This window comes from Amia ocellicauda, chromosome 15 (genome assembly GCF_036373705.1).
Source record: "Amia ocellicauda isolate fAmiCal2 chromosome 15, fAmiCal2.hap1, whole genome shotgun sequence".
In the NCBI taxonomy this organism is placed as follows: domain Eukaryota; kingdom Metazoa; phylum Chordata; class Actinopteri; order Amiiformes; family Amiidae; genus Amia; species Amia ocellicauda.
In genome coordinates, this window is record NC_089864.1 from 24090195 (window position 1) to 24116847 (window position 26653).

At 37.8% G+C, this 26653-nt stretch overlaps 1 protein-coding gene across 2 annotated transcripts in view; it reads left to right on the forward strand.

Annotated features, from left to right (window-relative positions):
* Positions 1-20788, forward strand: part of fbln1 (fibulin 1) — a 45597-nt gene extending 24809 nt beyond the window's left edge. The window contains exons 15-17 of one of the 2 annotated variants that reach the window (XM_066724317.1): positions 6317-6459; positions 7671-7811; positions 19972-20788. In XM_066724317.1, the coding sequence (XP_066580414.1) occupies positions 6317-6459; positions 7671-7811; positions 19972-20111 (424 nt within the window). In that variant the 3' untranslated portion in view covers positions 20112-20788. Of the gene's footprint in view, positions 1-1109; positions 2906-6316; positions 6460-7670; positions 7812-19971 lie in introns of those variants that run through there. The other variant, XM_066724318.1, reaches the window with a different exon arrangement.
* Positions 20789-26653: the final 5865 nt, after the last annotated feature.

Consider the following 26653-nt stretch of genomic DNA (forward strand, 5'->3'; position numbering starts at 1 on the left):
TATTAATTATTATTATGTAAGGAAAAATAGTAATTCGTTTACAGGATTTATTACATGTATTTATGAATTATTAATTGTTTTTGAGTTGCTTTTGAAACTCTCCTCATATTTGTATTTTTTATACTCTGTTATTTTGATTTAAGGAATACATAAATCTTAGGTAAGCACTAGAAATAATAATAATAATAATAATAATAATAATAATAATAATAATAATAATAATAAATATGGAAGTTTATTTAATTATGTATAGTACAAGGCATACCTGAGAACAGGTTCACAGCATCATTCTTTTACGTTTCTTGTCAATATTTATACCTAACATTCTGGATCAGTATTTGGAAAAGGCTAAGAATATTATTGATTATAATTCCTAACTCATAGTCAGACTAAACATATTGGCATTCCTGAATTGATGTCTAATCTAATCTCTTTACATATTACTTTATTTACTTTACTTTATATTACTTTAATGTATTTAGTTTTTTTTTACCAGAGTAAACTTAATAAATGTTCTAAACAAAAACTACATTTTCTACTTTGTCTTTTACAACTGTATTACACTTACTATCAACTCAAGTGGTGCCCTTTCTTCTTCTTCTTTACTTTACCTTACAAAGTAATTCTCTGGTCAAATATCAGAAAGAACAACAGTCAGAGGCTCTGTTACAGTTTTGTAACCCTGTGCTTAAGAAAAACAAAACATTTTACATCGTTGGAAGAAGCTGATATACCAGACAAAATGGACTTGCCTTCCTCAGCTCTACTGACTTCCTATAAAAATGATGGTTGTTGGTTAGTTTAAAGGCTTTTATTCACATAGCGTTGGAGTATTTTAAGTTAGAAAAGAAACAATACAGTTCCAGTGTTGGATATGTTCCTTTGCAAGCCCTTGTGCTGTATAGTGTACTTCCAGAGTTAAGCATTTGCTGCCCTGCCCCCAGCCTGAGCTCTGTGAAACTGCAAGGAGGAACAGGGCTTTCTTCTCTGCCTGTTGCTGACACCTTGGCGCTGCATGCTGTTCAGCGACTTAACCCTCTCTCTCTCTCCCTCTCTCTCTCTCTCTGTTTGTATGTTTGTTTGTTTGTTTTGTTCTACGTTTCCTGCAGTCGTTGTGAGCGCTTGCCTTGCAATCAGAATAACGAGTGCCTGGGCCAGCCTTTGAGAATAACCTACTATCACCTCACTTTTCCTACCAATGTCCCCGTGCCCACCAATGTCTTCCGCATGGGTCCCTCTAACTCTGTGCCCGGCGACGACATCCTCATCACCATCGTTGACGGCAACGACGAAGGCTACTTCAGCGCTCAGAAAGTCAACAGTGGCGGGATTGTGGCCGTGCAGCGGCCCATCCCCCATCCACAGGACTTTCTGCTCACAGTGGAGATGAAGCTCTTCCGCTACGGGACTCTTAGCACATTCTTAGCGAAAATCCATGTCTTTGTAACCGTTGATCAGCCAGTACCTAATTTTTAAAGTTTAGTACATTATATTACACTATACCCCCCCACCCCATTTATGACTATTATTATGACAATATATACAGTTGATAATTACAACACGTATAACAAAACATTAGTGACTTCATCTGACAGCTGATTATGCTGTGTTGTAACTGTGTTATAACTGCATAAGTGACACAGTAAGTAGCATTTACCTTGAATAGTGCAACCAACTGTAACAGCCCTATCTGGTACTACTCATACCAGCGGGGTAGTTTCACAAATGCAACAGATGCTGTTGCAAAAAACATTTCAAAACAATTACTGTATTTAAAAATGGTCGGTCACAGGAAGCTTGAGTCCATGCCAGTTAGTGCCCATTTTAAAGCACAAGAACATACTAGAAAGCCCAATCCTTGTGTCAGCGTTCACCTGTGAAGATTTTATGTTTTAATTCAAGACATAAGAGTGATGTTTTCTGGTTTCAGAGTTTAGCAATAATATATTGAGCATACAGTACTGTAACTCAATGTACTCAATATATTACCCATATATTATTATTGTATACTGTATTTCATTGCTACTTATTAAACGTCATTGTACATGTACTAGCTTACTGTAAATTGCAGGATTTTTGTTTTTGTTTTTGATTTTTAGGATCAAATAACATAAAATAGTGTTATAAAAACACAATTAAAGTGTTATTATATAGTGTTTCAGTCACCACCCTAAAGTATCAAATTGTATCTATATGTATACATATATACATGTATATGCATATATATATATATATAATACACCACCCTGTTGTTATATCACCCCTTGCCATACTGCTGATTCAGACATATTACGGTTGCGGGGTTGGCTCCCTTTTTTATAGTCAAGATGTGCATGTCTCCAAATATATTTAACCTCATTATTGAGGATATAATATTCAGTACAAAGGCTACAGTTACTTGTAGTGTAGGAGGCCTGTGTAACTTGTTACTTTTACCGTTGGCCATACTTCTACTGTTAGTAGTGATTACATGTTCTTGTCTGTAAAGCAAAAGTGGATAATATTACAGTTATACTACGCAATGCATTGGCCTCCAATTTCTTTGTGTTTCTAGATTCATGTCGGCCCTGTTTATAATGAGCCTGCAATAAAACTAAAAATGGTTCTACAATATGTAGCAGCCCTCAATATATGTCACACTTTTTTAATTGGCCCTCACACCAGCGATATAACGAGGGGGTGGTATATGTATTTTTTTCCTCAGTTACATTTTGCTCTGCAAAAAAGTCGGCAGGGGGCAGTGTAGGACAGTGCTTGGCAATGAGATGAAATAATCAATGACTGCTTTCTAACATGTGTAAGCTTTTTGCATGGAATGATTATGTTTCTTCTTCCTATTTTTTGTATGTCTTTTTGTATTAAAAACTAACCAAAAATAATACACAAGTAAAAAACTACACACTTATTTTCTTGTTTGTCGTTAATACACATATATCCATAAACATGTGAACAAGTGTCAATTTTATGAGAATATTGGATGAGAAATGCTGGATCAAATGTTTTGTTCCTTAAATTTAGAAATAAGTAAATAAATATAATTTTCATGCAAATACAAAATATTACTTGTGTGGCTCTAAGTTAGTAATAATATTTTAATATATTAGTTTAATATTTTCTCACTCAGCTCTGCCCAAAGTATACATTAATGCTTACAGCATAAATCTATTACCACAGGGTCATAATAACTATTTTTTTGATGTGTTCAAATATATATATATGTGATGATGGCCATGTTTTAATAGATAATCCCATCTTGCATTTCCATAGCATTTGTTCATTTGAAGACTAACAATGTTACAATATGAGATAAACACTGGTAATAAACACAATGGAAACACAATACTCTATGACAGAATATAAGGATCTCCAGACACCTTATTTGTATTTGTTATTATATTGCTTAAATTAAAATATTGATATCACTATTGTTGCAGGACATGTTACAGTTTTATTAATTCAGTTCATCTCAGTCCAACACCAGACTGCTATTGTTTTGGCAATTACATAAAAACAATTATATCAAAACTAGCAACAAAGGTTTTGTATTCTGTAAGTGTTCTCTGTTGCGTCTCTTCTTGCTCCAAGCTGCAATTAAGATGAAAAAAATAAAACAGTTACTCATAAGACTGCACAGACCAGCTTGGGAGCAAATTTTCCATCTGCCTATCCTCTATTGCCTACATTTCAAGTACATTTTCATATTATGTGAATAATATGTCATTATATGTGAGTCAAAGGCATGAAAACCTTTCAAGCAGCTCTTTGTCCAAAGCTTTTTGAAGTCCCGTCACATACTCTACCACTGCCTATGCTTGTCAAGGTGTCTTCAATGATCTATTCTCCTTATTCATTAATCTCTCAGCGCATTCATTCCTCTAAACAGAAGCCAAGAAATCAGTCCAGTTAATTCAGCAAGTGAAGAACTGCAGGCTGATTTCCAGTTATAGGAAATTATACAGACTACACAAGGATAAATTAAAAATAGCTAAAACACTGTGAGGCCAGGCTTGGGCTGTGGCTTTTAATAATTGTGAATTCAGATTACCCCAGTCTCTGGCCCTGGTTGAGTTGCCTGGTTGAGGATGCACGTCTTTGGTGGGGATTTCCTTAAAATAAAAAATGATGGTATTTTATGGCCTGACATTGAGTTATGGAGCGCTTGGGTCTGGCCGGTGGTCTGCACAATTTGTGGTAAGGCAACTGCACCATTCAGAAAATTAATGATCTCCTACACTGTTTACTTTGGTGCATTATCAATGTGTGGACTATAAATAATAATAATAAAAAAATCTACACGTGACGGACAAGAAGATATTGATCCAGGACTCAGTTTTTGCCGTGCTTCTCTGTTTTTTTTATATTACATAGTCTGCTTTCTTTTGATTTCAGTCTGAAAGAGCCAGAGGCCTACTGAGATTCCAAGTCTACCACGTGTTGTGTTTTTTTAAAGTATTAACAGACAGTTGAACTTTATCTGGTTGTTTCCTGTTTTTGTTTTTGTTTTTGTTTGTTTTTTTACAATCATTCAAGAGATAAATGAGATAGGCCTGCATCTCTTTGTAGCTCATTGTGTTTTGTATGGGCTATATTACATTTTTCAATAAGGGACATTCCAAGAAAAGGCTATACTATTACAATGGGTTTCTGGTATCTGGGAAAGCAGATAATCAGTCAGCTCATATCACATACCTAAGTTCCTTTCAAATAAGCAGTTATTGTGTTCTAAGAGGTCATAGATTTGTATTACTCTGCCTCCTCTATTACTGCCTTTACAGATACCCCCTGTGTGGCTTGTTCTTGTTAGACCAAATGGAAATGCAAAATTGGAAACTGTGTGGAAGGATGTCGCTTTGCAATACCAAGCACATTTCTGATGACTGAAGCCATATCAGGGTCCTATCAGAAATACCAAATAGTCCTTGGGTGTCAGAGCGTTATCTCTGATGTAATCCAGCTGGTACTGCAAAGCAAGTTTGAAATGCCACTGGTTCAAGAACTCCTATGTATAAGTCATCCAAAACTGAGCTTCAAAATGTGAATTTGAAAAAGTACCCATCTCAAAACAGCAGTTCTTATATTGATTTATGGTTGCATACAATGAGGCCTGCAGGTGTATACCTACTATGACAGCTGATGTTTTCCATGATAATAAATTGCAAAAATCTTGATTTAAAAAGTTATCAATGGAAAAAGATTGCAAATGCTTTCCAGGCCATGACATCACATTAATGATGGAGCATATCTATCTATTTATCTATCTATCTATCTATCTGTCAATCAATCAATCAATCAACTAATCTATCTATATAGTATGCATTATGATGGTTTTAATAAAATGAAAAAAATGAAAACACTTAATATAAACAGTAGCTTGGATTACAGGCCTAATTGAGATATGTTGATTCAAAAAGCTGTTTAGCATAAAATAAACAAACAAACAAACAAATGAATACATAAATGCTTCACAATCCCATTAAGAAACGGAATCATATATTTGTACAAAAACTAGCAAAGAACCCTAAAGTAACGATATGTAAAAATCTAGCCATTTTTCCTTGATGCTTTATCAGTTTGATTCGTCTACATGAGAAACACATCGTTCGAACACAGGAAGTGGACATGGGACTTGTTTAAGCATATCTTGCTCATGGAAAACCTGATTTATGGAAAGAATGTCGTAGCATTTTTAATGAGAGTGCACAGACAGCTGATCAGGCTCAGACGGATCTTCAAATAGGTTCGGACATGTTTTGAAATCCCACTCTTATGGTTATTTTCTTAGTTTAATTTTCCTATTCAGATCTTGTTGGTTATGTTTGAATCCATCCATTTAGTGGAGATGGAGAAGCAATGGTACCTGTTTGCTCTTCTAAGGGTACAACATGGGAGGTATATGACTTTGTATCAGCCCAATCAGCACTAAATAATCAATGAAAGGGGTTAACTGAAATGTGTACCCCATATCGGGAGGTACATCAACACCAGACAAACAAGAATACATTGTGCCCAACTTTCCCATATATATGTTTTGTTATTTCTGGCTTCCAATGGTTTATTTCATGTTGTGTTTCTCTTTCTCTTTTTCTTTCTTGAATTTGTTTTATTTAGAACAATATATCTAAGATTGCTTTATTTGTCAAAATAATATTTGTCCAGTGTGCATTTCACTTGCCTGCTGTGCTTTTGATTATGTGGTGTGCTGCCCAATTTCTTTTTTTAGGTTGCCTTTTGATTGTGTTTTCCACCGTGGTTGTGTGGTTTCACATGGCTTATTATAAGTTTGTGGAAGTTAACGTTCTTGTCTCCTTATCTGCAGGATTCGGATGGACAGATCAGAAACCATCCGCTGTATAAAATCTTGCCTGCCCAGGGATTTCAACTGCATGCAGGATAATGTCCACACCATCTCGTACACAGTCATCTCCCTGCCAACATTCAGGGATTTCAGCAAACCAGAAGGTAGGGAGTCTCCTCTGAGTTCCCACCACTGCATGACAGCTTTCTCATTTTTCTTACATTCTATATTCCCACATTTAGACAAGTCTACACCCAAGGGGCCATAGGTTATATTTACTCCCAAAGTAGGGGATGGGTGTTGCCACAGGCAGGGGAACAATAAGAAGTACAATTCCAGTAGAATTATTAACTGTAAGTACCATAGTTCACAGTTGCACCCAGTCTAATGCTTTATAAATTAATTAATTCATTAATTAATAAAAGGTAGATATGACAGTATCCACTTTTTAAACTGTACTGATAAACATTCAGTGTCCAGTGTGAATTCAAGTGTGATCAACACAGAAAGTTGAGATTGCTCTTCAATGTCTCCAAAATCTTATGTAAAAGCCAATTTCACTTTAAGCTAACAGCTGGGCTTTCAGCACAACTCAGCGGCGTTTAAGCAACTTTTTTAAATCCATCACTTTAAAAACATAAGGTGTATGTAAATGCATGACCTTTTTGGTTATCATGCCCCTTTTAAGAAGGCAGTGTCTCATGGCATCATTATGTTATCTTTGTGTTATCTGTTTTGTTTCTTTTCTGTGGACCGCTTATCCTGCGAATAACATTTTCCAACTCAAGCAGTTCCTGGAAAATCTTCCTCAAATTTCTCTTTAAGGGAATGTGGCAGCAAAACAAATGAGCTTCGTGCAGCACTTTGGAGCCCAGAGCAGCAGCTATTTGTTCCAAAAGAGTTCTGCTGAAAGATGCAATGCCTGCGCAATTGTACTTCCGCAACAGAATACCAATGCATGCATGGAATTTTCTCTAGTGTATTGTGTGTCCTGTAAATCCCAGAGGCTTAACATTTTTGGAATCTTTTCTAAACTCCACGCTGTTTAATACCCCAAGCTGGACCAGAGATAAAGTCTGTGTGGTATATAAGTCGGGTTTCTTAAGTTTCTCTGAAGTTTGCTAAGTCACAGCCTGCCAAATGAACATAAGCGCAATATTAAGTACAGATAACAATTACCAGAATATGTTTTAATGCCACCATCCCCCATATCATGAATTCTGTTGGACAGTCTAAGAATACTAGATATGTTCTCATGTCCTTTTCAATGATTCAGCTGGCTCCAAAGTCACTGGATCAAAGTCTGTCCCCAAAACCCCAGCCATGCTTACAATGGTTTTAAACTGTTCTGTTTTTAACTGTTATCCTCCAACAGAGATTGTTTTTCTAAGATCCATGCCGCCAGCCTATTCACCAGCCCATCATGATATCCCAGACATTGTGTTCGACATCTTAGAGGGGAACCTCCAAAACTCCTTTGACATCGTCAAGCGGTACGATAGTGGCATGACAGTGGGTGAGTGGCGTTCATTTGTATTTGGGGTCTTTTATTTTGAGGTTTCAGAAGCCTCTAGCCAACTAACATTAAAGGGCAATGTGAATTTTCACACAAAAACAATTCTATATGATACAATTCCTCTTCTTCGCAAACCAATTGCATATATCTTTTTGTTAGGGAGATGGTTTTTGAATGGAGTGATGTTTTCCACGGGAGCGGTGCTGTGGTGTGGAATTATTTGATGAATTGTTGGTGTTATGGTGATTGTACACCATTGCCAATGATAGATGTCAATCATCTTGTATCTACTTAACACATATTTAATGAAGGAAACCAAAGCATGTTCTGGTTTGCGCCTGGTGACTCAGTTTTTAGGCATAATCCCCAGTATCTTGGCAACCCACATATTTCTAATTTTATGTGTGAAAATGTGAAAATTTAGCACCTTGAATTCCATATTCCAATGTTGGCATGTCCCTGCTTTATGTATTAGTACAAGCATAAAGGTATTTATACCTCAATGCCCCTTTATAAAATTACATCTGATTTAACATTTTTGAAGGGTGATTAGTGGGGTAATAAGCGTGTCTTAGCAACACTTCAAGCAGACTGACACCTGGTATGACATCTAAAGTATGCATTCTTGCAGTCTTTTTTCAGCTCATTAGAAGCACTTTGTGTCTGGCTAAAGAAACAAAACAAAAAATAAAAGTGATAGACCTCCAGGAAACTTGCCGAGCTGCCAGCGTTACAAAGTATGATTAGGAAAAGGGTCTGAGTGGGACGGTGTCTGGCAAATACAAAAGAGAGGCTTGTGTGGCTGTGTAGAGACACGAGTCCACTTTACTCTGGAAAGACACGTATGTTTAAAAGTATTGTTGTTTACATTTCAACTGATATTACTAATGCTACTATTTTATTATTTAATTTCTACTATTACTAATACTTTATGGTCCTTCCAAGTCAATATCCAGGTGGGAAATTATTGTATACGCTGTACAGAAGGTAGGATAATTATATTTACCGTCCTTTGAATTCAAAGCTGGGGCAGAGCACAGTAAACATCAACGTTATTTCAAGCAGTTAATATTTTGAAATGAATGGTAAAATACGACTTACGACTTGCAATTAGTTATTTAACTGGATAAATATCAAACGGGTCAAATTCAGTTCGTTCTGACTACAACATGTCCACGGTATCATCATTTCAAAGTTTTCCAAAAAAGAAACTTACGGGAAAAGTAGGTTAATTAAAATAAAAAAACATTAAATCACAGAGCTGTGGTATTTCCCCTCGGACATTGTTTGAACACAGCTATGAAAGATAATTGAACAGAAGAGAATGAAGAGAATGTAAATTTCACATCAATGATGGGACGTTGATAATATGGTAACAAGTGACCAGCCCCTCAGTCATAAATTATTCACCTTTGTGACAAGATCTTAAACAGAGCCGACCCATGACCAATATATATTGTGGATGTCCTGAGATTCTGGTTGCCTTGGTGGTACTACTTCACTCTGCCTCACATACCTGCCGTCCCTGACTATGTCCTGCCCTGTGTCAATATATATATATTTGAACAACTCAAAAAGTCTCTTCAGAAGTCATCTCACAGACTTTGTTTTCCGAGGTCACACTTAATGGCTAGATAATCTTCAGACTCTTCTGTGTCACTGATTCTAACTTGAACACTGCATCACATGACATGTTCTGTCTCTCTCGGTGCCTCAGATTGGATGTGTTTTGTGTGTGTCTTTCTGACATTTTGGACAATGAAATTCAAAGTGGCCAACCACAACTTTCAATATATTTGTCAGTTTGTAGGACTCTGTTGTTTTAAGCCCTTCATGTTTTTCGCAGAGGTGAAGCCACCAAGATTCTTGAAACATTCAAACTGTTCTTCGACCTGATCCTACACTGTGTGACTCACAGTCCTCTGTCAAGTACAAGGTCACAGGACAGACTTTTTTCATTACGGCCAAACACCAAGGGGTCCCTAGGTTAGTGGTTCCCCACTGTGTCTGCTTGTTTTCAGTCCTGCCTAGTTGTCACCTACTTAGCTGAAGACAATTGACAATGTTAATAAAAGTCAATTAGTTTAATTAAGGGTTCAATTAAGGACTCAGTGTTTAACAATACAGGAGACCCAGGGAACCTCCAGGCCCATGACTGGGATTCACTGAAAAGTCACATTTAGATTGAAAGACCTTATACATACATTCTGAAATAGATTTTTCACTGCTTTCAGTTCAAATTTTTCTTCACATCAGTTAATAATAATAAAAGTAATTATTCTGTTCGCAGTTGTTTTGTCATCTGTTTTGTGCGACTGCGATAAAATCAAATCTCGTCAGATTAGAAAATCGAACGCCACTAAAGAGGTGACCAAAACAAGTATCTCGAACTGCAAATTGGCATCAGCCTGTGACAATAGAAGCCAGCGTTGCTTAAAGCAAATCTTTATGCCTCGAAAGCTCCGTAATGTGCATAAACACAAGCCCGCCAATGGTAGAAATAACAAGCAACAGCAATCCAGACATAGCGAGAAAGAAGTGCAGTGAAAGGGCTGATGTGCTGACGGATTACTATGTATCTGTCAGCGCTACCATCCGTCTCGCAGGCGCACAAAGGGTGAGCAAACAGCAGGGACCACAAAGCAGGAATGACGGGACATAGCCATCATCAGCTGCCTGATGGAGGGAGGACACTAACTGAGGAAAGGATGGATGAGCGTTTAAAAGATCCTGCCAAGCTGGTGTTTTACAGCACCCTGAAGTCATTCCAAGGATATATTTATTTTGCAATCAAACCATTAGAGATGACTATGGGACAAACAGTTGAATTTTGTGAGGGCTTCACTTATAGTCCGCGGGTAATGAACCGTTTGTGCTTTGCAATATACAGCTCTGGAAAAAATAAGAGACCAAATTTTTCTTAAATCAGCATCTCTACATGTATGGCAGCCATTCCATTCCATTCATATTTTTATTTGGAATTTGGGAGACATTTTGTAAATAGTTTATATAATAAAACAAAAATATTAATTTTACCTAAATACACACCTATAAATAGTAAAACCAGAGAAACTGATAATTTTGCAGTGGTCTCTTAATTTTTTCCAGAGCTGTATACATATTTATTTATTTTATTTTTCTTATGGTCGAGCTGCAGAAAAACTTCATGAAAGCAGTTTCATATTTTGTGTACGGCAACCTGGTACTAGAAACCAACCTCTACATACATTCTCAACATCTGAAATAAATATATAGATTACAGACTAAAATATATTTAAAATGTATTCCACCTATTGTCAAGATACAAGGAATGGCCAATTTTGGCGTATGACAAAAATATGGATGACACGTTTCTAGGGTATATTAAAAATATGTTTGTTCCGTATGGGTATTCTCCCCAGATAAAGTTACTGTGTGGTATTTTGGCTCCAAATATTATCTTCCACATTAAATCCCAGAGGTGGCGATTGTTCAGTGTAACTGTGGGCATGGGTGTAAAATGTCCAGTGTTAAATTGTAATGGAAGGTGCTTAGGCAAACCTATATTCATTTAGTTTCTTGCTGGTGGTCAGTTGGTATTTTTGGTTGTTGGTTGCAGCTGATACTCATTACTGGTGCCACTGATGGTTTGGAGCTTACGCTTAAGTCATGCATCCCAGTATTTTTAATACAAGTGTAATATGTGTTGGCTCGATGTTCCTGCCATGGTACATTTCCAATGTAGAGAAACCTCAATTCTAGACCCTTGCCTAGAGAAGTGCATTATGCATCAATGGGTTTTTATAATTGAGTTCAAGTAAGGAGATTTTAAAAACCATAAAGAATTCAGATCTTTTTTGCCCTCCAAAATATTTTGCCACAAACTAGGGGGAAACAGTTTAGTTTAATAACCAAACAGTTCATAAATCATTACATTTAAGAAATCAATGCGATTTACAGGTTACTTGAATGTCATCTTTCACAAAGTACAGCTAATGTAGAAATGTTTTATACTGTTTCTGTGCTTTTTATTAAAGTGGATAATATTTGTATGACTGCTTTATGTGTGCATTTGGTGTACCTCTACCTATGGTGTGATATTTAGATTAGTGTATCAAAAAAACAGTCAGTATTTGTAATCTGGGTGCTGGTTAGAAATTAGTAAAGAGTAGAACTACCACAAAAAATAAATCTGGATTCTGGATGAAAGTTTCAATTATTATTTGTGATAAGTATTTTATGTGAGTAAGCTCTAGGCTGCTTATGGATGAACCAGAAAGAGATACATTGTGTTTCAGACACATTGTGTTCATGAGACTTTGTGGATTCAACAAGCAGTCTTCTGGTATCAGAATAAATAGGCATGTTGTTTCGGCTATATAAAAGAGGAGTCCATTGCATAACATTTCTGATAAATACAGTGCACTGCATTTTACTGCAAAATACAGTTCTGTAAATTTCCCTGAGAGACTTTAAACAGTGAGGTCTGCTATTATTTTAGCCACACCCAATTAATTCACAATTGGACTAAAATGAGCTAATTTCATGGTCTGATGAGCAGGCAAGTCGGCTCGAACTGTCAATTAACCAACAGCAGAAAAAAAAAAACATTTACTAAAAACAAGAACAAATTAAAACTCACAAAAAAGAGAAAAACTATAATTCAATCGATTAATACGTCTCAGAGAGAAATAAGTATTGGTCAACGTGTATAGGGAATTGAAAAGACAAGCTTGCTCTCTGGATATCAGCAAAACATGACTAACAAGGTCAAGCAGACCTAAGAGTGTTTTAAACCTGTCATGACAGGAGAGATGCTGACGAACAGAGGCACTCCGTACAGTAAAAGAACAATTCAAATCGGACAGAGTGGAAGAGTTGCTAATATCTGAAATACCAAAACGAATATTAGTTAGCCCTTTATGATCTTAAGCATAAATCTTAAGACCAAATGTTTCTTATTGGTCTTCAGGGCCCATACATTTTTTTTCTTTCCTTTTTCTTTTTAAAGAAATTAAACAAGAAACAAGAAATAAATTGAGTGGCCAACATAAATCTACCAATTGCCCTTTTGTCTTGGAAACAAATGTATTGTTTTATTTCTGCAGGAAAACCTATGTAAAGTGCAAACTGAATTGTCGAGAAGTAACATTATAGTTATAATTATGCATTTTAATAATTGCCAGAAACAAAAATAACCTCATAGTGGAAAACAAATGCAATGGACACGTGGATGCTTTCATTCAATTTTTTTTCTTCTAAGTGTGGTTCATACACTTAACATTTGTATCCCCTTTTTTAGATGTGATTTTGGCTGATTTTAAAGCTCGGAGTGAATGTTGGCAAAGCACCCAGGACACAATGGTTCAAGACGCTACATGCAGATTCACTTTGTTTTGTGTGTAAAAACTGCATCACGGCACCAATTTGTATTAAAAATATAAAATGAGCCTATTTGTCGAATAAACTACAAATATTGGTTTTATTTGAACAAGATAAGTAGCATAGACCTAGAGGACAACATTAGGCCTAACGTGCAGTATGCAGTGGTTTTCCATCAGTTGTGACAGAAAATAAAGCTATTATTTGAACACATGTACCATATTATTCCCTTAACATATATCTTTTCATACATTTTTGATCTGCTCTGCTCTCTTTGTATGAAAGGATTGGACAGAAATCCCAGAAGTACTCGTGCTGCTGAACTTTCCTCTGACAATTTAATTTGACCTTTTTGTTTTTGTGAGACTCAGCTGTCCTCTGCTAGGGTTAATTTAAATTAAATAGTGACCAAATGCTGAAAGACAAAAACTAGACAAGGGGATTTTTCTCAATGAAGTTGGATGAAAATAAAACAAACACAAAAACAAGATTATGCTTACAGCCTCAAAAGTGAATTGGACAGATTCCTTAGCAAATAAATAATTGTATAGTACTTTAAGAAGGGCCCAGACCAAGTCAAGGCTTTAAAACCACCTGCCACTCACAAATTCCTACTCAAACAATGGCAGCTTTTTGTTTGACATGCTACTCTTCCTACAAGCCTGTTTTGAATTTGGGTTGAAGGCTTGATTTGGTCTAGTCCAAGGTCTGTTTGTTATGTTAGCAATATTCCCCTAGACGGAACATCGGTGAGGTGGGATGGACATAATGACATTGGAAAATAATATACGATAGAATTTTGCTGCTGCATCCTTTCACAACAAATGTTCTTTCAACTGTATTGGTATCTAAATGCTCTCATCATTGGTCTATCTATCTAGTAAAACCTACACTGAGTAGAAAATCAGATGAACAAGGTTTCACCTTATGAAAGTGTGACACTAAACATCAGCCCTTAAAACCACAGCCTGGTGTTATTAGACTGGCAAATCAAACTCAGTGTTGAGGACGGGACTGTTGACATTCAAAAACATGTGTAAGAATGAGCCTTGAAGATGGCATCATCGGGTCCATGGGGTGCCAGCCCTTGAGCGATCCTCGCCTGTCAGGGGAAGGATTACACCAGATCATCAGAACTGTCTCTCCTTAAGCCTGCAGTCAGTTAGCGGTGTGGTCTACAGTGTGATCTAACCGTGCCCAGGCATCAACCTGATCTTCAGCCAAAAGCAGCACTCCGCTGTTTGAACTTCTTCTTAAGTCAATCTGCTCTTCAAAGCCACATGAAAATAAATGAAATGGTAATAGTGGCATTATTGTGCAATGTACCTCTCTTCAGAATGGCATTTGGTAGATAAGGCTACAGAAAGAAAGAATTAGAATGACTTTCTCTAGTTTATACTGGATTTTTACATTTGCAGGTGCTAATGATTACAACGTCAGTCTTCATTTTTTAAAATAAACTAATCTCAGTAAAGGTTTATGTATTTTGTAACCAATCAGCCTACCTTCTTCACATGACTACTGCCAATGCGATCAACCAGTGCTGCCCAAAGGGTGGGCGCTGGTAAAGCTCTCATCCCTTTGGCGTGGCAGGGGTGGCGTTTGAAGAGATGGTGTTGTACTGAGCAAACCCATATACACAAACGAGGCTTTAAACTCGAGAGATGCGGGCAGCCACAGTGACGCAACTGCAAAAGACAACAACAACAACCAAAAAAACGGATGAAAGAGTCGAATTGTTTCTCTCCCATCTTTAAAGGTTGACATACGCAGCGTTCTCAGAGTTGACTGGAACCCAGTACGCCTCAGTGGAAATCAATTCAAAGCTTTTACTCACTTAGCATGTATCACACAACAACCAGTGTGTTATTATACAATACTGTGGTAAGGCCAATGCATATTTTTCATTTGTTTTTGGTGTTAAAACCGTTCATTTTGGATTTTGTCCTCCCGGGATATAGAAACCATAAAACCGAAATTGTACTGTTTACTTGTAACCCTTCAATATTGTAGCATGTACATAGTCATAGAGGATGACAAATGCACGCTGGCATTTGTTCCATTTTGTTCTGTGGCAATGTCTTTTGCTACTAACATGCATTTAAAGTTATTTTCTACTTACAGGCTATTTTATGGTGCTGTGGAATGTTGGAAAATAGTCTTTTCTTTTACTTCTGACAAACTATCGCCACACTTTGGCTTGGGCTGAGTCATACAGGAGTGAATTCACCCTTACACACAGCAACACCTTTTAAATAACACAATCATAAACAATGCCAAATCACACAGTTCTCATTGTTCTATCCCATTCACAGTTCTGCGTCAGAGACAAATATGGCCCGTTAATATTTTGAATTTTATGTTTCCTTTGGGCGTATTTACTTGATATAGTGTAACTAAAATATATAGGAATAAAAATGAATAGATACACGTATGTAAAGGTCAAATGGATATAGAAGTCTTACAGAGGATCCAGAGAAAGGCAATTGCATATATTCCATGGTTGAAAATGGCATAACTAACAACAAGCTGTCCATGCAGCTTGAAAAATATTGAAAGGAATAAACAAGGTTGGCTTCAGCAGTAATTTTAAAATTACAGTAGCACACCCAACGGCACACATGACTGAAATGGAAACTTGGTCAAAGTAGCTTTAGCAATGATTCAAGGAACTGTTTTCATTTGTTTTATTTTTTAAGAAAGTGGTTAAGGTCTGGGATAGTCTGCTGAGTCACGCTGTTGGATCCACTAAGAATATATCAGTTGCTCATTTAATCTGACTAAGATGTCAGGCACCTGAGTTGTCACCCACTTCACTTGTAACAATGTAAATAGAAACACTTCCATGTTGCCAAGAGATTACACTGTACCAGAACATCACAGACTATTTTTTATTTTGATATTTAATCTGGTATTCACTGGTCTATTATCTTTTACTTTTTTGAACAAAATAATTACTCGAAGCTTGAGTTTTCTTGAACAAATTCTATAAAATGTGTAATTACCATGTATTTCACACCGGTGTCCACAAGAGGGCACTCATTGAGTTCACTGCCTGCCGTGCTTCTGACCCTTCGGGGCTCACTGACCTTACTGCTAATCTAAACTATATGTCCCCAATGCATTTAGGTTACATTCGCCTATGTTAAGAAACACAAATATCAATCTGAACTCGTCTCGATTGGAGGATAAATTGTTTGGGAATGTGTAGGATAAGAACATAGCTATTCAATATCATTCTTAGCAGTTCATTTGCAGATGGTTAGTGGCTTTAAGGTATGAAATATCCCACCCACATATGGAGGTTCAGCGCTTGTCAGTCTGTTAGACTTCGGAGACACAAAAAGGATTGGAGTTCTCCTGAATCCGTCTGCTGGATCAAACCCAGTAACAGAACCCACTGTAATTATCCTGTTATTATTGGTTATTGCTTAACAAAATGGAATAGCACTATAAGACATAAGCCCTGTGCATCTTTCCCACAGAAATGACAAAGATGCCTTCCTTTAACGGCTTTGGCTCGTGACATATCCCTGCAGAATGTTTCCACTTCAGAAAGTCCAAGTTTTGCAAAGATCTGAGCCATATAAAGAATCTTGAATCTTGAATGTTGTGAGCCACTGTCACAAAATGACAACTTTTATCACCTGAAGTGCTGAACAAAATCCCAGTCCCAGTGCTTTGAAATCCCTTGAGATAAAAGGCACTATATAAATGCAATATATTATTATAATTATAATAATAATAATAATAATAATAATAATTATTATTATTATTATTGTTATTATTATTATTATTATTATTAGTAGTAGTAGTAGTAGTAGTAGTAGTAGTAGTAGTTGTAATTGCATACTTTATATGTTTCATTTATATTTAAAATGGATGAGAAAGCAACTTTAAGCCAGCCAGGTCCTAGTCAAAGTGCAATTCATTTAAATACTGGAGTAACTACTGACACCGAATGAAATACACACTGTGCTCAGTGTCATGGCAGTTCTGCATTAACAGTTGGTCTGTGGCAAACCATGTCATTAAATGATCATATTAAACTGTAAATCCATCAAACAAAACATAAAGCATTTTGTGGGGAATCCATAAACTGTGATGATTGTTGAAGCAGCAAACATTTTATCACTTAATCAGTCACTGTAATATATAAATAAGCAAATAAAGTCAATACACAACACTATATATATATATATATATATATATAACTGAGTTTCCTTGTATTATGTAACCCTCTGGCAGTTGTAATAGTTTTCTGCAGGTCAAAGCAAAACAGAGCAGATCACATATACTTCAGTGTTTAGGCTGTATTGTTCATGATCCTTGCCTTTTTTCTTAATACTTGCCTATAAGACAAGTTCAGATTTGAAATGTAAACTGAGGTGCAGATGTCCCATTAAAATGCATTAATATGTCAGTTGAGCAGTTTAGGATTTTGTAGTTAAATGAACAGCCTTAGGGATTCTGATTCAATTTATCATCTGAAATTATGACAAGCATTAAATTGCTTTTCTTTTCTTTTATTGTACGTGCGTTTTTTGGTGCTCATTTTACAGAGAGGGCCCCGACAAAATCTGTGAATGTTCAAACAGGTGTTTCGAAAGAATGCGGTCTGACAAGGGTATCGTTTATCCTTTTGGCTGCTTCTACAACAGTTACTAAACATACCTCTAGCTGTTCTGTACCTGACACAATCCACACATTCAACTGGTGAAACAGCTTTTTCCAGGCAAGAGCTGTTTTTTTCCTCCGGTGTCATTTATTTCAAACATTTTTATTTGAGGTTGTTTTGGTGTTTTTGGTTTGCAAACGATAAAAGCCCTTTTCATTTTCCTCGGTGGAGTGTCACTATGCAACAACATCCCAAAACAAAAAAACAAACTGTGCATCTGGTAGGCCCCAGTCCACAGAGAAGTGGAGCTTATCAATTTAGGCTTCAACACACCCTTGGAAAAGAGCTCCGTCGAAAGGAAATGCATTTTCAGAGCAGTTAAACAGAATTCTGGAAGTAAATATAGAAAAGTCAGTCGAAATTCAACATTGTCAAACAACGTCAAGATGCGAACCGCAGCCCAATCTGCAGAGGTCAGGGAGGGGGAAGCAGATGGGATTCATTTGCCCCCCTGCACCGCAGCAACCTCTGCTAAGGAGGTGCGATAAAATACAGTCATAAAATTGAAAAACAACGCCCCGGAAGGCAAGGGCTTAATCCAGTCGATGAGGAGAGTAGGCCGTTTCCCCTGTCAGGCTCATCTGGTTGCTTGCAGCCTAATGATTCGTCTTGAACCACATCAAGCCGCTTCTGGACGGCTTCGGTGACTCATTACCCAGATCATTAAAAAAACAAAACATCGTATCAATCCATTTTCTCATTATGTAATGTGCTTAACACACGGCTGTACTTTCTGGCACAGGAGTGGGCAGGGTGGGACTTGGTGGATCCTTGCAGTGGAAGTCTTCTGTGAAAATCATGTTACGTTTGGCAAGTACTCACCCATGATTTGGTGCCCCCCCTTTGTTCTGGTCCAGAAAGCCCAGCTACACAACATTGTCACATTTCAGAAGGTTGTTGCAACGTTGTGGTTATGTGGCATGCACATGTATTATGAATAAACTTATCTAAAATGAATAAACTGCATTTAAAACATCTGTAATAGGGAGTACATTACCTAAATAACAATTTTAAGGATTGGTTTTAGATATTTTCGTCCCATCTTCGGAGTCAGTTATAGGTCTGAGAATGGTACAATGACCTTACATTTTAGTGAAGATAATATATCTGTACTGACAGCAGAATGCAGTGAAAATGTGGTCTCAGTGTCTCATTGTTATCTGGGAGGTGCTACTGTCTTAAAAGGCAAACTCCCTTCTGTGCAATAATACAGATCACAAAGTATGCAAATGCACAACAAGTTGTAAAATCGTGTCTGAACCACCCCTTTAATCTGATATTGTATTTCAGAGGATATGTGGTGCAAACTAACATTGATTGTTGCATTCCGGACTAGAAATGGCTACCACTCAGCATTCGGTTCATCGAGAGGTTTTGATTGTTATTTATGGATTTGGGAGGGCTGTGTTATGAAAGCTGCCATAAAGTGGGAAATCAACAAAACACGCTGTTAATTAATTGTATAGAGGCACTGTTCAATTTGTGTGTCTTGTAGGGGGACGCCATGGTCAAATCGGTGTTGTAAAAATACAAGGCCGTTTCTAGATCTTGCGGCTTTGCTCTGAACCTGATACCAAAGAACGAAGAAAAGGGGGGGAGAAGGAGTCTGAAGAGCATAGAGACAGTGCCGTGATTGTATTGCTTGACTGCACTCTGGCGATAGCTGTGTTTAAACAGGACTGAGTTGAAATGTCACCACTGTGCAGCAGAGAAAAGGGGTGCTGACAGCCTGTATAAACATTTAATTTTTCTGTAATCGCACGTTAACTTAAAAAGGGCTTCCAACAAATTCTTTAAGCATTCAGTAATACTTGATCTTGGTTATGGTTTGTTTTCCCCACATAGTTATGATGTTAGGGAGTCTCGTGTTGGGAATGGGGGGGTGGGGGGCTTAGATGAAGACTTGGCTCACATTTGGAAGGTGCAATTTACGTGTCTGTTGTTGGAAAGTGTGAAGACTAGTGATAGTGATGGTCGACGCCATCTCATCCACCTTTTCTGCTTTTCCCTTAAGAGCATCTTGAGTAACTTCACCGCGAGAAAGAATCTCACTGATGGATGTTTCTTTTACTCCTCTGCCCATATCGTTCCCTTGCTTAACAAAACTTTGTGTTTCAACAGGTGTTGTGCGGCAGGTAAAACCCCTTATTGGTCCATTACACATTGTCTTGAAGCTGGCAATGAACTATGTTATGAGAGGAGTCGTCTCTCATCGCAATATTGTCTACGTCCACATCTACGTTTCAGAGTTCTGGTTTTAAAAGAAGAACCCCCCGTTTGTCCGATCTCCCCACCCCCCACCTCCGTGCCACCCCCGCCTCTCCCCCCTTTTCTCTTAATTGAAAACACAGACGTCTGGAGCAAAGATTTGAAAAGCAGGGAATTTTTCATCTTGGGTGTTTGGACAGGAAAGCCATTTGAAGAAGGGAGACAAAGCAACTTAGCATATACACTATTTAACACCAAGTTATAATTTAGTGCTACTGTTATTTAAAGATTCGTCCCAAAGTAGAAAGATATATTGATCTACTTTCGTGGTAAGAGACCACTTTATGCTGCTTTATGATATGCTCAGAGACAATGGTACAGCTCTAGGACACTATATGACATGGTTTGCCTTCACACACTTTAAATGCATGTCCCAGATATGTCCCAGATATGTTGCTATCAAAACAGCCTATTGCCTATTGGTTGAGTTATTTTGTTCTTTTGTGACACACTTTCATGTCTCAGCTTAAAATGTGAACGCAGAAATGACAACAACCACACAAATGGATAAATGTAATAAAACTGTTGATTGTGCCTGACATTATGTTTTCCTTTTGATTCTGACACTGTCCTTCTGACTCCCTCTGAGTTGAACATGTTCAGTTTAATGTATCGCAATTATTCCTAATGCTGTTGTCATTAAATAAACGATTTGACATTTTATTTTTAACAGTGTGGTATTTTATATGCAACTTACAGTACTGGGTGAACAAAAATGAACCACATCATCAATTAAAAGTGTGCAGTGCTGGCATTACCCGGTCCGGTGCCAGCCTTGATACACATTGAATAGGCATATTAATTTGTTATAATATGTTCCATTCGATCCATTTAAAAAAATAGATATATTGTAGCACAGCAGTGGTTACTGTGGTCAATAAGGAGGCAAAGCTGCAAAGCAAACTGGAACTTTATTACACAACGCCAAATATAACAAACCGCAATGCAGGAATTGGTGTCCCTCTTAATGGCCCGTGCACTCAGCGCATTCGATGGCCTTGCAGAACCCACTTTTATAGGCTCCACAGTTGCATTCAAGCAAAATAGGTGCTGAAAAGCATGACCAATCGCAATGGTTTCCCAGATCTGACCACCTCAACACAACCAATCCGGGCAAGCACACAAGCATGCAAAAGCGATGTCGCAAACCAGGCCCGGTTTGAATCGCGTCCTGCTGCTAAGCCTCCCGTCACAGTCAATGAAGATTGTCCAATCAGAATTCCTTAACCAGTTAGTCTCCTCAAGTCTACGCACGATTCACATTTTCAGCTTCTTTTGTTTTGGCTGTTTATATCCCTTGGGAGCTGCCACTCTGTTCAAATATTTTAATTCAGAAGTTATTAATTCTTAGACTTGTTTAGCAGATGCCTTTATACAAGGTGACTTAGGTTTGACTGTCACTAGGTTATATACAATAATAAGAGGTAAGTGCATTATCATCAATATTCTTCTTCTTCTTCTTCTTCTTCTTCTTCTTCTTCTTCTTCTTCTTCTTCTTATTATTATTATTATTGTTTTTTTTTTTATTATTATTATTACTATTACTATTATCAAAGCAGATGCCTTAACCCACACTTAGAATCATCACAAAATATGCACAAGAACATTTTACAAACAAGCAAACAGTATACATAATATTGTACTAGTTTAAGTAATTTAAACTACAGCATGGTACACAACACGACGCAAATAATAAACAATTTAGGTATAAGAGAAGATTACAGTGGGAAAGGTATCATCTAACCAGATCTTAAGGAAAAGCTGATAAGACTGTTCCAATGCTCATGGGCACCACCTTCCATGAGAAGAGGAAGTGAGGTCAGGCAGTGGAGACACCTGTAGGAAGACATGACTAATCAACCTGTAGAAGATCAACCTTTAATACGCAACCACATTTTGAATAAGAAGACAATAGAAGCAGGAAGACCAGGCAGAAGATAATTGTAACCCTTCAGTCTTGACAGGACAAGGGCCTAGACAAGAAAGCTCAGTGAGAAAAGGATGTATACTGTAGGTGTTGCTGAGAAAGACCCCAGTGTCTGATGATTGAAGAGGAGGATGGGGTAGGGTGGGGTGTTGGAGTCAAAAGGAATGGAGAGAGAAAGGTCAATGGAGGGAAAGGAAAAGGGGATACAGATTTGATCAATTTCTCAGATGTGTGTTAGAGTTTGATATGCTCTCACTTGGATAAGAAGTGTAGAAAGGGAACCTCTGAGCATTACACGTAGAATGGTGGATGCCATACACACAAAGAAAAGTTAGCAAAATGAAGAATAATTAATAATATGTCTTGTGAAATTTATGTTTGAATTAGAAATGTATGGATATGTGGGAATACCAGCCCCAACAACTCATCCAGTGCAGGTCAGTGGTTCTCAGTGACATCACAGTACCAAAGTTTTGTATTTAACACTTTAATGCTCACCCTGAATATCTTTCTTGATTAAATATATATTGAACAGATATATATAGATATACACCGATCAGCCATAACATATGACCACTGACAGGTGAAGTAAATAACACTGATAATCTCGTTATCATGGCACCTGTCAGTGGGTGGGATATATTAGGCAGCAAGTGAACATTTTGTCCTCAAAGTTGATGTGTTAGAAGCAGGAAAAATGGGCAAGCGTAAGGATCTGAGCGACTTTAACAAGGGCCAAAAGGCTCCAATCGAGCATCTGTGGGATGTGCTGGACAAACAAGTCCGATCCTTTGAGGCCCCACCTCGCAACTTTCAGGACTTACAGGATCTGCTGCTAACGTCTTGGTGCCAGATACCACAGCACACCTTCAGATATATATATATACCCCGGAAAAAAAAGAAACGTCCTCTCACTTTCAACTGCTTTTATTTTCAGCAAAATTAACATTTGTAAATATTTGTATGAACATAAAAGGATTGAACAACTAAGACATAAACTGAACAAGTTTCACAGACAATGCGAGTAACAGAAATGGAATAATGTGTCCCTGAACAAAGGGGGGGGTCAAAATCAAAAGTAACAGTCAGTATCTGCTGTGGCCGCCAGCTGCATTAAGTCCTGCAGTGCATCGCCTCCTCATGGACTGCACTGGATTTGCCAGTCCTTGCTGTGAGATGTTACCCCACTCTTCCACCAAGGCACTTGCAAGTTCCTTCTGGGGGGAATGGCCCCAGCCCTCACCCTCCGATCCAATAGGTCCCAGACGTGCTCAATGGGATTGAGATCCGGGCTCTTTGCTGGCCGTGGCAGAACACTGACATTCCCGTCTTGCAGGAAATCACGTCCAGCGAAGGTGGGTTTGTGCCCATAGGCGATGTTGTTGCCGGTGATGTCTGGTAAGGACCTGCCTTACAACAGGCCTACAAGCCCTCAGTCCAGCCTCTCTCAGCCTATTGCGGACAGTCTGAGCACTGATGGAGGGATTGTGTGTTCCTGGTGTAACTCGGGCAGTTGTTGTTGCCATCCTGTACCTGTCCCGCAGGTGTGATATTTGGATGTACTGATCCTGTGCAGGTGTTGTTCCACGTGTCCTCATGCCTCCTTCAGCATGCCTAAGGCACGTTCACGCAGATGAGCAGAGACCCTGGGCATCTTTCTTTTGGTGTTTTTCAGTCAGTACAAAAGTCTCTTTAGTGTCCTATGTTTTTATAACAGTGACCTTAATTGCCTACCGTCTGTAAGCTGTTAGTGTCTTAACAACCGTTAAACAGGTGCATGTTCATTAATTGTTTATGGTTCATTGAACAAGCATGGAAAACATTGTTTCAACCCTTTACAATAAAGATCCGTAAAGTTATTTAGATTTTTACAAAATGATCTTTAAAATACAGTGTCCTGAAAAAGGGATGTTTATTTATATATATATATATATATATATATATACACTCACCTAAAGGATTATTAGGAACACCTGTTCAATTTCTCATTAATGCAATTATCTAACCAACCAATCACATGGCAGTTGCTTCAATGCATTTAGGGGTGTGGTCCTGGTCAAGACAATCTCCTGAACTCCAAACTGAATGTCTGAATGGGAAAGAAAGGTGATTGAAGCAATTTTGAGCGTGGCATGGTTGTTGGTGCCAGACGGGCCGGTCTGAGTATTTCACAATCTGCTCAGTTACTGGGATTTTCACGCACAACCATTTCTAGGGTTTACAAAGAATGGTGTGAAAAGGGAAAAACATCCAGTATGCGGCAGTCCTGTGGGCGAAAATGCCTTGTTGATGCTAGAGGTCAGAGGAGAATGGGCCGACTGATTCAAGCTGATAGAAGAGCAACTTTGACTGAAATAACCACTCGTTACAACCGAGGTATGCAGCAAAGCATTTGTGAAGCCACAACACGTACAACCTTGAGGCGGATGGGCTACAACAGCAGAAGACCCCACCGGGTACCACTCATCTCCACTACAAATAGGAAAAAGAGGCTACAATTTGCACAAGCTCACCAAAATTGGACAGTTGAAGATTGGAAAAATGTTGCCTGGTCTGATGAGTCTCGATTTCTGTTGAGACATTCAGATGGTAGAGTCCGAATTTGGCGTAAACAGAATGAGAACATGGATCCATCATGCCTTGTTACCACTGTGCTGCTGGTGGTGGTGGTGTAATGGTGTGGGGGATGTTTTCTTGGCACACTTTAGGCCCCTTAGTGCCAATTGGGCATCGTTTAAATGCCACGGCCTACCTGAGCATTGTTTCTGACCATGTCCATCCCTTTATGACCACCATGTACCCATCCTCTGATGGCTACTTCCAGCAGGATAATGCACCATGTCACAAAGGTCGAATCATTTCAAATTGGTTTCTTGAACATGACAATGAGTTCACTGTACTAAACTGGCCCCCACAGTCACCAGATCTCAACCCAATAGAGCATCTTTGGGATGTGGTGGAACGGGAGCTTCGTGCCCTGGATGTGCATCCCACAAATCTCCATCAACTGCAAGATGCTATCCTATCAATATGGGCCAACATTTCTAAAGAATGCTTTCAGCACCTTGTTGAATCAATGCCACGTAGAATTAAGGCAGTTCTGAAGGCGAAAGGGGGTCAAACACAGTATTAGTATGGTGTTCCTAATAATCCTTTAGGTGAGTGTATATATATATATATATATATATATAATATTATATATGATCCATATATATAATGTTATTGTATACATAAATACATGGGATCTATTTAAAATATATTTTTGTCTGTACTCCATAAATGCACTTTGTATCTTAAATATACATATATAAATATGTGTTCCATATGGGTAGTCACACTATTACCACACTATTATATATTATTTTAAGGAATTAAATGTCCCACTTATTTTGTTGGCTTATTCTCTTCTATGAAATTTCAAATCTAATTATATTGTATAATTAATTATTTAAGGAAATTGACCTTGGCCTCCTTTCAAAACTTGGCAGCTCAAAGTCATTAAGAAAAGGGCACCAACTTAACATGTATTGTTCAGCTAGGCCATGCTAAATCATATACTTATAGTCTCTTTAAAACTAACTTGGCCTCTTTGATTGATATTACATCTTTCTGTGGCCCACCCCCATTCCTGTCTTGGCTATATCTGTACATCGGAAATAATTATATCCGAATCTGATTGCAATATGGAATAGCATAAAAAAAAAATCTATGTTGTATTTATTTTGTTTTTTAAAGCATAAAGTTGTCCTTGTTCCAGCAATTTAAGCATTTGAAAGTGAAAAATTATGGTCGCGGAAAAAATTAGATGCTAAATTCCTAACTGCAGATGTTTAAGGAGAAGAAGATGAACTGAAGCACATAGTTTGTTATTTTATATGACATGCTAGAGGGTCCAGATGTGTTCAGAAACCAAAAACAGAACAAGATTAGGAATTAAATGTTGTGTGGTGTTTTTGTATGTATTAAGCTTTTGTTTTTTAAATGCAAATATAAGTCCTACACATTTTAAAGGTGCTTATTCTTCCTCTTCCTCTCTGCATAGACTTGTAGGTTTAGCATGTAAATAAAAAGTAACAAGTAACCTTCTGAAAATAAATAAGTCTCAGACTGCACAAGGGCACATCTTGTATACAATACTTTGAACACTGTTTTTCGTACGGAACGCATAACTGAGGGGAATTAAATCGCTACGCCTCTATTCAGACATATGAATCCATACTGGGCCCATGCAAGAGTCATTACTGTTTGTCTGCTTCACCATATCAGTTCAAAGAGGATCTTGGGAAATGTTGGAATTCTATCTATCTTCACCTTTCTGAGTTCCTGTGGGGGTTTCATCTGTAAAATTAGGGAAAACTATCTTACTGTTATGTTGTCAAAAGTGGTATTTTCTACTAAAGCATAGACATTTGGTCATTATTAGAAACTCCTGGTTTGACGATGCAGAAGTCCATAATATGACACTCGCTTTTTGTAAACGACAACCCACTAAAGCAAATTACTTCAGTCTGTACAGCCTGAGTGAACCCGGATCATCACCTAACTGTTCAAGTCAGTTACTGTACAGGGCATCAGGTAGTCTGTGTGGTTGTAGATGAAGTGCAGACA